The following is a 14,056-nucleotide window of genomic DNA, read 5'->3' as shown; positions in this document are numbered from 1 at the left end:
TTCATTGTTTCTTTTTATTGCCCTAAATTGAGTAAAAACAGGACAGCTGTGATTGCTATACAGGTCAGTTGCCGTGTCATTAAGGTTATTGCCATGAAAAGAAAGACAAGAGACTCTGCATCGCTTAGTCGGACCTCGGCTAGCGGGGGATGCTGTACATTGTTCCTCTTTCCAAACTAAGTCCCGCGGACTCTACAGTTTTCATGCATATAAACATTTTCTTTGAAGAGCAGCAGCGTCTTACAAGTTCAATGAATGCTCCTTATTTGAAATGATAAATAATAAATAAATACATAGCAATCGAGTCTTCAATAAATACCCCCCAAAATAAATAAATCGATAGATAGTAACAAAAGTATTTACACGATAATTGGATGCAGCTAAACAAACGGACGGAGCTTCGAGCGACGTATAAAAGAGTCACTTTTGTAACTGAGGGTGGGCGAGTTTGGAAAGCGTCGGAAGCGCCTCGGGACGGTCACAATGGCGGACGAGGAGAACCTCAAACATGACGCGAGGGCCGCTCGTTCTCGGTAAGACGGTGCACCGTGAACTTTGTGAGGCCAGCTGACGCCCGCTCGCCACCGAGTCGGAGGAAGAACGAGTGTTTTCTTTGCTTTGGGCGCGGGACCCCCCCCCCCCCTAAAACGAGTCGTGGCGCGTTCTGGAAATGTTTGGATTACCCACAGTTACAAAGATGCCTTTTGAGCACAAAAAATAATTTTAGAAAAATCAAATAGAAAAATAACATTGGTGTGGAAAAGGAGGGGGGGGGTCTTTTTCAACTTTTTTAAAATCATCTCCCCTTCTTCTTCTTCTTCTTTTTTTTTGCAAATACTGTTATAGTTCACATTTTCATAAAAAGTTGGCAGTTGCAAAAGAATTCAATTCTTAGCAAATAAAAAGCAGCATAAAAATACAAGAGGTCATTTTGTCTCTTTAAAAAAAGCCAAAGAAAACTGTCCTTTTTATGTTGTTGTTTTTTTTTGGTCAATTTTTTCATGACTATTTCCTATAAAATATCAGAAATCTAAATATTATTACTATTGATATTAGTATAGTCATTGATAAAAATTCACATGCCAGGCCTCATATATAATTGTGTGTGTGTGTGTGTGTGTGTGTGCGTGCGTGCGTGCGTGCGTGCAGGTGTTTGGTGTGAGCACATGTTGCTTATGTGTACAACTATCATCTACAGTTTCTATTTGGGGAAGGTTTTTGATTGTATTTGTCTGTGGACGATTAGCTACTGTGCAGGGGGGAGCGGGGCGGGGGGCAGGGGGCGGGGGATCCAGCATCTTCCGAAATTGTCTTTGCCGTTGTCGTTAGAGCTCCTCGTAATCTCAGTGAAAATATTGCTTTCTAAAAAAGGGAAGGAAAAAAAGGCATGGGAAGCAGAGTGGAGAAGGGGTCGCGAACCTGCGTCGGGGGTCGGGGTCGGGGTTCAAATCCCGCGTCTCCCACGCGGTTAGTTGTCTGATCCAGAGTCGTCTTCGTCCGCGGAGCCCTTGAAGCAAGCTGACTCGTAGTGCTTGTTCAGGTAGGACTTGAGAGCGAAGGTCTTATTGCAGCGCTTGCATCTGTAGTGCTTGAAGGCAGAGTGTGTTTGCATGTGGGCGCGGAGGTTGGAGCGGTCAGCGAAGGCTTTGCCACAGTGGGCGCAAGCGAAGGGCTTCTCCCCCGTGTGGGAGCGCATGTGACCTTGGAGGAGCCACGGCCGGCTGAAGGCCTTGCTGCACACGTCGCACTTGTGCTTGAGGTCGTGGGTGAGGATGTGCATGGCCAGGGCCGGCATGGACACGTAGACTTTCCCGCAGGTGGGACACTTGCGGGCCATCTTGCTGTCCAGGCTGCGGTGCGTCTGCTTGTGCCGGCTGAGGTTGGACGAGGTGGCGTACGTCTTGCCGCACTCGTTGCAGGTGTGGCGAGCCGCGCCCGCCGCCGCGCCGCCCTCCTGCGGGCCGGCGTTGACGCTGCTGCTCCTCGAGCCGCCCTCGCGGGCCTCGCCGTCGCCCTTCCGTCTCGAGCGCCCGTCGGAGATGAAGAAGGCATCCATGGTGTAGCCCTCGTCCAGGGCCTCCGATTCGCCGCTGTAGAAGCCGCTGGCGGTCATGCCCGACTGGGGGCTGTCGGGGTGCTTCAGGTCGGGGTCGCAGTACTCGCCGCCGCTGCTCACGTGGGTGTACAGCGGGTCCGACACCAGCTTGTGCTCCATCTTCTTCTCTCCCCGGTATACAGATGGCGTGATGTAATCCTGGATGTAGCCTGAGTAAAGAGAGGCACGCAAACACAGTTGGCCAGAAGTTGTGATGGATGAGGACGCGCTTGACGCGCCGCTGATTACGTGATCATCGCGTCGGATGAAATAGTGAACGAGCCGCGTGGAGATAATTGCGTTTCTTCCAGATCCCGCAGGTTGTACGCACAATAGTGCAGTCGTGCAGGAAAACCTGATGAGCTCAGCTGCGTTGAGGAAGCTGGCAACTTCCCACTGAGGATAACTCCCCACCAATTGAACGTGCAGCCCTTTTAGATGAATGGGGGGGGGGGGGGGTTTTACCTCGCTACATGTTAGCTTTCTGTTTTTTGCCTCGGGTTTGTGCTCGTGAGCGGTAAATGATCATTTAGACGGGCACGTGCACGTTTTGGTGAGCGAGTTGTGGTAATATGCACATTCTACAGTATAGTTATTTAAAACCCCCAATCGAGCAACCACCCCCCCCCCCCCCACCCAATAAAATCGATTACCGTGAGACTGGATGTGTGTCTTCCAGTATCGTAAAGTCTTTTCGGGGTTACACAGGGTCAGGAGAGATGCAGCAAAGCAGCAGGCGAGGCGATATTCCGGCTGCCTGAATGCAGGCAGCGATTTCCAGCGGCATTGTTCAACTCGCTCGTTTCCTTCCTGGAGCCGTCGAGTGCCAACGAGCTCAAAAGGCTGATTGGCAAGCTAAAAGTCAGCCGAAAAAGATTCACAGCATTGTTGTGCTGTGATTCTCGAGATCGTTCAAAATGCATTTTATCTTCAGGGGAAGTTTTTTGAGGAGGCGGAAGGTGTCTGGTGTTCTATGTGACAAAAGAGTCTCCTCTGGGATGAAGCATAAAACAGTGGTGAGGGCGGCCATGATGTACGGATTAGAGACGGTGGCAGAAATGAAGATGTTGAGCTTCTCGCTTGGTGTGAGCAGGTTGGATAAGATTAGAAATGAGCACATTAGAGGGAGGGACAGCCAAAGTTGGATGTTTTGGAGAGCAGGTTTGAGAGAGAAGACTTGGATGGTTTGTCCAGAGGCGAGAGAGTCTACCTTCATATGGGTAAGAAGGGTGGTGAGGATGGAGCTGTCAAGGAAGAGAGAACGAGAGGAAGGCCAAAGAGAAAGTTGATGGATGTTGTGAGGGAAGACATGAGGACAGTGGGTGTTAAGAGAGGAAGATGCGAGAGATACGCTGAGATGGAAAAAGATGACGCGCTCTGGCGACCCCTAATCAGGACAAGCCGAAAGGAAAAGGAGAACAACATTTGCGATTGACTTTCTTCTCTGAGTAACACTCCGGAGCACTTTGTGCCGCAAGCAGTGGAAATTGGGTATTGACGGCTTTCTAATGGAATTCAACGTTTGGAACTGATCAATGGACCATCCGGTGTAAACGAGTGCAGTTATTGGGAGAGGACAGAGAAAGCGAGAGGAGCGCAATGATCGCTTGCTCGAGCGCTGACGCTGTGAGACGTACGTCGCTCCCTCCGTCAAGGGGGTCACCCGTTTAATGCGACCAGCACGCTCAAGTCTCGTCGAGGAACCTCTCCAATAGGAATCAAGTGCTCTCGGAGAAGAAGACTGTCTCCGTTGCCCTAACAGCCGCAGCCGTGACGGGGAACTACAAGGCCTGGTTAGGGTTGGCCCATCCAGTTTAGGAGGCAACGCATATCAAAGTGGAAAAAAGTATTTCTCAACATTATTTGAACTCAATAATGCTTTTTTTTTTTTTTTTTTGGGATGATTAAATATGAGTTGCCCAAAGCAAACGACTTCACTTGATGTGAGGTATTCGTCTCCCGTGTCGGCGTCTGAGCGAGTCAAGGTCAGGAAGGGAGCGCATCCTTTTGGACTGACGCCGGCTGTATCGGCCTTTCCGGCCTGCGAGACTCATTCCTCAGATGCAAAGCGAGCATGTAATTAATGGAGCCTCTCAGCCAGCCCCTTTGTTGTCGACAGACACTCAAGTCAAATGTCTCCACAATGGGGGAAGAAAAACCTCCTGGCGCAGCAGAAATGCTGATGCTTGATGTCTGCTGCTAATTATTCTGCTCCCCCTTTTGTAGGCTCGACAGAAGAAAATGTTTTGTTTTTTGCCTTTGCCGTGAAGTCAAATTTATGCTGGAAAGGAATCTAAAGTTCGAGCAAATGAGGTGGAATTTAAGGCTTGTTGTTTTTTTAATCCAGTAAAATGTTTGTGGGGGAGAAAAAAAAATAGCCCCGTTCATCCTGGCTTTCACGGTAAGCCTTCAAAAATTCCCTGAAATTGTCGCTCGCTGGCTTGAATAACAGGTGGGCATTAGAGCGGCGTTAATCTGCGGGCTGCGACGCCTCCCTCGCTGCGAAGATATCCGGACAAACGATAACAAAGATGCACAAATGGTCCTCCAAGCAGGGCCCACAAAATGGAAGCGAGAGGAGGTCGCTGTCGGCGCCGCCGAGTGCATCTCGGGCTGTCCGAGCTGAGCGTCGGTGTTTACTGTACAAGCCCGGTCACGTGACGGCCCCTCGCCGTCGCCCAAAGCGTTTTCATTTTCATTTTCATCTTCTTTTTCTCCTTCCTTCCCCTCGGCTCCCTACTTTCCTTCCCGGCCCCACTCTGCAGCGACGCGACGTCTCTTGCGGGAGCCACGGGCCTACATGGCTGAAACTCTAACCCCAAATGCCCGGAAGGAAGAGAAAGATGTAGCTGAGCGATGGGGGTGGGGAGACCGTGCGTGCTCCATTTGGAGGGGGAGAGGGGGGTGATAGAGGATTGGACCATGATGGGAACTCAAGGACAATAACAGCTAAGGACAAATGTACTCGTCTCTCATCTTCATCCGTCTATTAGCTCGGCTGACGAGCAAATAAAATCATCTCGCGCTCGGCGCCGTTTCGGCGTTCAGCCTCCGCCGGGCTGTTGCAGTCATGCAGGCGCACAAGTGATTAGACACACGTTTTGTTCCCCATTTACATAAGATGATCTGTGGCTGTGACCTGAATTGTGTCTGTCCTTCACTCGGAGTCACAAAAAAAAAAAGTCTGGGGGCAGGGTGGGGGTGGGGTGCCGGGTAGGATTATTCGGGATATTGATGCAAATACCAGCTAGCCCTCAATTTACGGGACTACCGACACGCTATTGGCCGGCCGGCCGCCCGGCCGGCACGCGAAATACAAAGGAGGACGGCGTCAAGCGTCGCAAATGTCAGGCGTGCTGCGTCTACGCACGTTTGACGACGTCCGGAGCGCGGCGGACCGGGGGGCACGTTAACTCACCATTCTCGCTCAGCCGAACGCCGAGGCTGGTCACCGAGTCTGTGATGGAGCGTGCGAAAGTGAACGAGTCGTCCAGGTGCTGATGGTGATTATTGGTGGCCGCGTTGGATGAAGAGAAATCATCGAGTTTGATCTTCTTCACCAAAAATGAGCGGGGCATGTTTCAGTGGGCGATAACACAGCGCGGCGGAAAACGCATGAGCAAAATGAAAAAAGCTTCGGAGGGGGAGCACGCGAGCGCGGCTAGCTCGACTGTAATCCTTGCGCTGGAGACGGCGGCCAAAAACATGAGATGATTATTTCAAAATATAATAATAGTAAAAAATATGGAACCCAGCGGCGGCGGCGGCGGCGGACTCTGGCTCCCCCAGCGTTCCCCAGAAAGTGAAAATAAATAAATAAAAGTGATCCTGTTCAGCACTGGATAGCTCCTGTGATGCGGCCGGCTTAAAGGACCAGTGAGGAGGAGGAGAAGAAGAAGAGGAGGAGGAGGAGGAGGAGGAGGAGGAAGAGGAGGAGGAGGAGGCAGGCAGGCAGGCAGGCAGGCAGGAAGGCAGGCAGGCAAGCGCAGAGGAGGGAGAGGGAGACACTGTCAGACTAGCTGAGATCAGCAATCACGCCAGCCTTTATATGGGCCACAGGCAGTGGAAGATCAGGTGGTGCTGCGAAATGGAGCTGCTTAGCTTTAATCCATCAAATGTCCCCCGGGACACACATCAAATTACTAGTGAACCGTCTGTGCGTTCGCACACAGACGCAGGAGAAAGAACACAGTCGGACCCCCGTCGTTGCCCCCCTCCCCTTGCCTCTTTCACCCCGCTCATGCTCCATGCACGGAGGAGGAGTGAAAGAGGAGGTGGGCAGACAATGGAGACGTGGATGAGAACACACTGGCTGTCCTGTCCTCCATTGTTTTCAGATGAAGTGGCACAGTTTATGTTTGCCTGGCTCGCTCGCTCGCGCCGGCTGCGTTACCTCAAACAGCCTCGTGCGTTTGTGGCACGCCGCCGGAGGAGGAACAGGAGGAGGGGGAGGAGGTTATCTCTGGGACAACTGGACCTTTTTTTTTTTTTTTTTTTGCCCTCCCCCTTTAAGACGTTCCGGATTCCAGGGCTGTTGACGAGGCAGCTCGGCTTCCTCCCCGTTACGGCCCGACAGATGTGTGTCCCGCCGTGCGTGGCGGGGTATTATCTGATTAATTAATTACATCTTTTTTCTATTAGAGTGAAATCCACAATTAGATCCGCGCTGGCGAAATTGGCCGCACGTCCGAGCGTCGTTACTTTGCGGTTCTGCGGCCTCGTTAGCTGGTCGTGCAAGCGATGGACTGGATCAGTTTTGTTTTGGGCTTTTTCTTCCGAGTGCCTGACAATGAACGTGTTCGCAAAACCACCGAAACAAATATTGTCGTGCATCTGTTTGATTCAGATGTCTTTGATTCATATTAATTTTTTGTCTTTTGTCACTACATACGAGTCAAGGGCATATACACTATAATAATCTGTATTTATTTTTCATTAGCGGTATATCCCATACACTTGAAAGATCAAGTTATGACCTATTGTGCAAATATTAATGTATAAAATTCCTTATGAATGCATTTGGGTTGCTTCATAAATTCTGCTCAATTCTGTTTGGAATTAAAGCAATGTGCCAAATTCCAAAGATATTGGAATGTTATGTAAAATATAAATGAAGACAAATTTCAATTATTCTATATTTTTTTTTTCATTTCAAATTTCCCAAAAAGCTGGGATAGGCGCAACAAAAGATTATGAATATTAAAAAAATGCTTAAAATACCTTTTGGTAACGTTCTACAGGAAACCAGGATAACCGAAAATGATTGCGTATAAAAGGAGCTCCCCGGAAAGTCTGTCACTCATGAGCAAGGATGGCGCCACATTCACTACTTTGTGAACAATTGCAGGGAATGTTGGGAAATTCCTCATCCACAATCCATAAAAGTCATCTGGAGAAATTCACATAAGCACAGAGGCTGAAATCCAGCAGTGGATGGTGAGGGGAAAAAAAAACCAGTTGCAGTTCTCACAGTTCGCCATGTCAACAACACCCAGATGGGTCGCCATTTTCTCTGGGCCTGAGCTCATCTGAGATGGACTGGGAAAAAATAAATAAAAAGGGGCGGGCCATATTTTAAATTGTTTTGGGAAAACTTTTAACGAATAGAAAAGTTTACAATTTAGCATCTGTGATGGGTTGTGTGCGTGGGTCGTTTTACACATCTGTGAAGGCACCGTGAATGCTTGGAGCAAAAGACATGCTGCCATCCAAGCAACATCTTCTGATTTCAGCGAGACAATGCCATGCCACATTCTTCACGAAGTACAACAGCGGCAATTAGTGTCCTCGGCGAATGAGCATTTTTGGAGCTACTGCCGCTTTCACACACCTGGACCGCCTTCTTCTTCTTTGGTGTTTGTCTCCTTTCGTCTTCCTTTTGCATTTCTTTCGGTTGGCAACCCAGCCCAATTCTGCACTGAGGCTCGAGCAGTAGTTTCTCAGCAACCAAAAATATTTAATAAGATGAAAACTTTTGAGTGACGATGAACTCAGTTGCGTCAGTGATTTAAAAAAAAAAAAAAAACGAAAAAAACATATTTTTGAAATGTAAACTGCTGTTTCAGTGGTCAAACTCCGCTCTTTAACTTGAGTGGTTAAATAATCTCTTCAAGCTCTGGCATTGTAATATTTTTTTAAATCATAAAAAAAGGGCTGTTGTGTTTCGAAATCTTTGGCATGTTTGAAGAGTTCTTAAGCAGAAACGTTTAAGAATACTTGCGAAGTCCTCTGCTGCAACTGAACAATCCTTTCATTTTGCGATGAACGGTCTTGCTCCGTCGCCTTCTTCCATGTTGATGTGTTGCGCTCGAATGTCTTGAAATTTGCCGCAAATTTCTGCGGGCGTTTGGGCCTCTCTGCCCCTCCGAAAGTGACAAATCACTGCGGCGGCGATTTATCACGCAATTATGATTGTTCATGACGGTTTCACGGTACGATTGCCAAGGCAAGGACGAGAGAGGTCGAGGCAAGAAGGATTGGGTGAAATTACGACCTGCGTGAAGGGATTTTCTCCATGTGGATGATTATGCAATCCCACCGTGGTTCGGTTGTCCTGAGCCAGACCCCCGTTGCGTGTTTGAGGCGCTTTGCGGTAGTGTTGCCGATAGTCTACATCTGCACTCGAACCGGTAAAAAAAATCCGATACCAGCCGGTCATATACAGCAGTTCCTCGATATACAAGTTTAATTTGTTCCGAGACCACGTTTCTAACTCAAAACAGTTCGAGCTCGAAGCATCATTTTCTTTTGAAATGAACAGAAATGTGGTTAATCCGTTCCAGTTCCCAGCCAACATCAGGGGAAAGGTCGACACGCCCGGAACTGCTTGCCAGTCCGTCGCAGGGCACATATCGGCACAGTGACCGCGTGGGAACTGCACCCGCGTTGCCCGCACCAACGTCAGGCGACCATCAATGTCCGTACGTTCGTTCATTCTCTTTCCATTCCGTTTATCCTCACAAGGATCGTGCGTGTCCAGCTATCTTTGGGCGAGGGGCGGGGTACACCCTGAACCCGTCTGGTCGCCAGCCGATCGCAGCCACTCCATAATATTGTACTTTATAAAAACTTAAAGTCATGATCTTATCAAATACAATGTAAAAGAATGAAACAATCATTGTCTTATCAATTGCATGCTGCACCTTTTTTGTGTGCCCGCCTTTGGCGACCTGGGGAAAGACAGAAACCACTTGACTTCTAGGCAGTCCTGCTTGGATGCAAAAGCCAATCAATCATCTTGCAGAAGGGCAGGTCCTTCCTGAAACGCAAGTACGATTTCATAAGAATTCCTCGTTCATGCTCATCAATGCGGCACTCATACTAGTCGTTCTACACGGAGGATGAAGAATATACATTTGTGGCGACTGTTATATTTTCCGTTTAGATGTTGCGCCACGCGTATTAAATCCTTTGATGAAAGGTTTAAAGCAGTGTAGCGTGGACGCTATTACCCTAAGCATATCAATAGCGGACGGATGGAATGACATAATTTGTACAGAATGATGTGACAATATTCGCTGACATATACTCTGACTATTTTTGGGAGAACCAAGTTACACTACTGCAGCTTTGCCGCAACATTCGTCTTTGTGTCTTGTCATCAAATCTATGCATTATCCCGCTCGGTATCGCATGCGTTGCATCACGGAGCCCGCGAGTGGCCGAGTCGTGTACAATTGAAGTGGCACGTGAACCTGCCAAAACGGGATATTAGAAACGGGAGTACTAGAAAAAGACACGACACAACTCAACTGAGTTGTATTTGTAGCGAGCGCACTAAAACGCTAAGCTATTTGATCAGTTTAAATAACCAATGTGTAATTCTCCTAATTTGAAGTTTACTTTGACAGTAAACGTCACCTTGGGGAGGCTTTAAACCCGAAACCGAAAACTGAACTGATTGTTCGATATTTGCCTAAGTACTGCTTAGTGTGAAGTGAGTTGAGTTCTTTGCCACCTTAGGAAAAACTGCACGGCAACATCTCAAGAGAGCACTCGCACGTTGACGCTAACTAATTCAATCACGGCAAAGTAATTGTTCGTATCTGGGAAAAATGTAAAAGTCGGGTCAGCGAGCATTGGAGGGTTTTGGGGACTTGAAGGCGCCTTTTCCCTTTTTGCTTGCATCTAGCAAACTTCAAATTGCCCCGTTGGGTCAAGTGCACTCCAATGTTCGCCGTAGACGGTTTTGCTTCATCACGAGATGAATCTCGCGGTACGTTAATTATTGCAGTATTGTGGGGAAGCGCACGATATTACTGGAAGGTTGACGGTACAGGTGGGGCGAAGAGATGGAAGGAGGAAAAGCGACAAACTTCTCTCCTTCTTGCTGCCTGAGTCCTCCTTTCGTAGTTTCTGTGCGTTTCCCTCCGGGTTTCTGAGAAAAATGTATCTTCGCATGATGTAATACCGTGCACGTGTATCCCCATCGACCCAATATTTCCATTCATGTACAGCGCCTCCAAAACGCTGTTATGCTCACAATAACTAAACCGTCCAGAGAAAATTGTCTGCTCAGTAATTTGACAGACCTATGTTTAAGACATTAGAAAATTGCTTATATATGTACATATATATATATATATATTTTTTTTTTAAACTGCGTTTGATTATTTATTTGATTGAGTCCAAAAATTCAAGTCAAGGTAGGAACACAAGCACGTTTGGAAACGACCATGTAACAATCAACAAAATAATTCAAAATTTCTTTCCCTCCATTTAGTGATATTGTAAAATTATTTCTTTTTATGAGCAGCCCCTGTGCGATATTTAGATTTGAAATATAGACATGACATGACTTGAAGAAAGGGAAGCATGTGAGGTGATTTATTTTTGCAGCGATACGGAGCGGACCTATCTTATTATCTTATTACGTCCCTTTTGGGACGAAGGCGCAATATGTTTTCACGGGACGTCCAATCGTTCCTCCCCGTTCGTGACTTCCGGGTTCGCCCCCGCGCCACAGAAATGTGACACTGTAACAATCCGGCTCCCGGGCCTTCGGCGGAGGTCAGCGGCAAACCGATCGCGGCCCTTGAGTCAGCGTTTGCTGGGGCACAACAAGGCGCCTCCACCTCGCCCAGTCGATCGTGACGCGACTCTCTGACTAGCGCGTGGTGTGTCGTGCGAGGCAACCGTGAAGACTTTTCCATATTAAGCGATTGTTGGTTGTTTTTGTTGATTCCCTAACTGGGTGTGCTGAAAATGACATCTCCAAAAATACACGTTTTAAGCACAACGGCTACGACAGTCAATGATATCAAGGCACTTTTAATATGACGATAATGTGAATATTGTGACATCCCTACTCGAGACGACGACAATTTTTCGCTAGCTTACCCGCGGCTTGCCGCGACAATCGGAAAATCCGTCAACGTCGAGCTCCGGTGTCTGCTAATGATCCAGACCGCAGGTTTCCTTTTTACGTTATACGTTATTGAAATTACAATCCCTCAAAAGTATCATTTCATTTTGAGAGGCCATCTTGGAATTAGCGGTATGAACATTTCCCCACACCACGACGCCGCTCCAGCCGCAGCTGCCCGAGGATCCTTCCTCTGTGTCCTTTTGCTCGTCTTGTGCCCAGTTATTAGGAATATTATGTGACATATTCCAACTGAGTTCAGCAAAGCTCCTGAAGCCCAAGGTAACAAGTCAACGCGAGAACGTGCGAGCAGACGATTCTGTTTGTGATTGATTTGCGATTATTCCTCGGGCACGGTGTATTTCTAAATATCAAATTTGAGGTACAAGATGGGGCGAGAGACGTCTTTATTTTTTTTTACAGTTGGTGTACTAGTTGTCAGGTTTATAGTGAGAATTTAAACAAATACGACAGTAAGTCCTTTTATTGGGGCCGCGTTTCGAGCACAAAAGAACTGATCTTCCCCTTTGGAAGCCGTCACAGCGGCTCCCCGTTGAGAGCCCCACGTGTGGGGGTATAGCAGCACCGATTTCATATGCTTTATTGCCGCCACTCTCTCTGGGATTATTCATTGAACCTTCAGCCCCCCCCCCGCGCTCTCCAGAGCCACGCAAAGACTCGGTTGCCCCTCGTTATAGATGACGGAGGAATGTACGCCACGCGGACGCTGTTCAGAGCCGGACTTTGAAGTGTTATTAAAAAGCATCGCTCACGGTTGAGCTTGCATTTACACCCGCGCAACGTCGCAAACGTCCAGTCAGTGGAGGAAGGCAAACGGCGACGGATCGCGTATGCGTGAGACAAAAGAGGAAAAAAGGGCTCGGAAGGGATTCCACGGGCTAAACGGAGAACAAACGGCGAAGGAGGAAAGATGATTATCTGCAGACGAAAAGGGCGACAGAGAGAGCGTCGTTCGCTACCACCCAGCTGTCGTATTTGCAAGGTGTTGAGAGACCTGTCGTCCCGTCCACCCCTCCCTCCAAGAGGATGAAAAGATTCTCGTCAAGCCAAAAGGGCCTGCTATCATTTTTGGGCAGCTTGAGTGGTAGAGATGTTATTAGCATAAATTATCTCTTGCCACCAAAGAGACGGACGGGAAGGAGTGAGTGAGCTCCTTTCTGCTTTTCACACTTAATTGGCCTCTTTACTGAACACTTGCCCACGGACAACAAATGCGCGCACGAGCCAAATGGGGCATGAGTGATACACTCCACCGTCTGCCAAGCGGCATTAGATACACGACGACCGCCGAGTCTGTTCGGGTCCGTCCGGGCGACGTGTCGGACACGAAATCCGCAGCAAAATGTTACGTATTGCTGGCAGTGAGCCAAGTATATGCGTTTAAAAAAAAAAAAAAAAAAGGATATAGTGCGAAATGCGCGCGTGGTCGCTGCCAGAATTTTTCCAAACCGATGCCAAATGTTTATGGAGTCGCGGACTTGTTGCATCAGGAATGAAGCGACGTTTCTTTTGCGAGCTTTTGAACCGCTCGTGTGTGTGTGTCCGTCCCCCCCATTGAAGTGACCCAGAAAGCAAGAGCAAGGTGAATTCTAAATGGCTTCGCCTAATGGACTCTTTGGGTCCCTTCACCTCACTCAGCCGGGCCCCGAGTGGCTTTACGCGAGCGGAGCCAAGAACAAATCCGCCGAAAGTTTCGTATTCCGCGCTGCCGTCGGGTGGAGGAATGAGCCGGGATTGACGTGATTAAAGAGGCGGCGCGTTGTAAAAAGATAATAAACATTCCCGCCGAGAGGTCCTTCCCGGCGGTGTGTCTTGCTTGCGGAACGGAGCGGAGGAACAAATCAAGTTGATTGACTTCATTAATTCGGCCGGCCGGGTCGGCTGCCGACCCCGCGGGGGCCGTAAAGGATCTTAATGAGCCTGATTGGATCGCAGCTTTTTCACCCCCATCCCACCGGAGCGGCGGCTCGGTGAGTGAAGAGGGAGGGGCGGGTCGTCGCCATGGTAACACCCCGAGGCACTGACCGCACGTCAGAAGGGGTCTCTGGGCCAGAAGCGGACCGGACCGCCGGTCTGGGTGAGGAGGACTTGGGGAAATCATTTCGAGCTGGACACGGGGAAACCTTTCTCCGACTTTGCTTTGGTTCTTCTCAAATCTCACACTGTGGAACTCCATCCATCCGTTTTCTTAGCCGCTCATCACCACAAGGGTCACGGGGAGTGCTGGAACCTATCCCAGCTGTCAACGGGGTACACCCTGAACTGGTCGCCAGCCAATCGCAGACTGCGGAACAGAACTCATGTTGTGATATTTTTGTGGTGTGTTTATTTTTACTCCTTGTTGTTGTTATTCTTGTTTTATGTTGGGTAATTCTTATGTGCGGCATTTTGTTACAGGTTTTGTAAGTCCATTAGCTTCATGCTAACAATAACACGTGATGAAAAATGTATAGAGCTCGCGCATCTATGTCATAAAATCATGCGACTGGCCATATTGCCGGTCAAACAAAGCATTTTTCAATGCTAAGTTGGTTGGAGAGGACACAAAAATACGTCTCCCAGAGTTTTGTCCGATG

The 14,056-nt window shown here is 48.5% G+C and overlaps 1 protein-coding gene across 1 annotated transcript; it reads right to left on the bottom strand.

Annotated features, from left to right (window-relative positions):
* Nucleotides 1-1,468: 1,468 nt before the first annotated feature.
* scrt2 (scratch family zinc finger 2) lies at nucleotides 1,469-5,784 on the bottom strand. The gene is made up of 2 exons (XM_061810070.1): nucleotides 5,514-5,784; nucleotides 1,469-2,265 (listed from the first exon to the last, which is right to left on the bottom strand). Exons 1-2 carry the CDS (start codon nucleotides 5,671-5,673, stop codon nucleotides 1,469-1,471), a joined length of 957 nt encoding a protein of 318 aa, XP_061666054.1. The 5' UTR covers nucleotides 5,674-5,784.
* Between the last annotated feature and the right edge of the window lie 8,272 nt (nucleotides 5,785-14,056).

Source organism: Syngnathoides biaculeatus, chromosome 2, assembly GCF_019802595.1.
Source record: "Syngnathoides biaculeatus isolate LvHL_M chromosome 2, ASM1980259v1, whole genome shotgun sequence".
Classification (NCBI taxonomy): domain Eukaryota; kingdom Metazoa; phylum Chordata; class Actinopteri; order Syngnathiformes; family Syngnathidae; genus Syngnathoides; species Syngnathoides biaculeatus.
This window is presented reverse-complemented; position numbering and strand designations above follow the sequence as displayed.

Coding starts and splice junctions, on each gene's coding strand:
- scrt2 (XM_061810070.1), bottom strand. CDS start 5,673: ATGCCCCGCTCATTTTTGGTGAAGAAGATCAAACTCGATGATTTCTCT. Junction 2,266..5,513: donor CGTTCGGCTGAGCGAGAATG/GTGAGTTAACGT, acceptor CTCTTTACTCAG/GCTACATCCAGGATTACATC.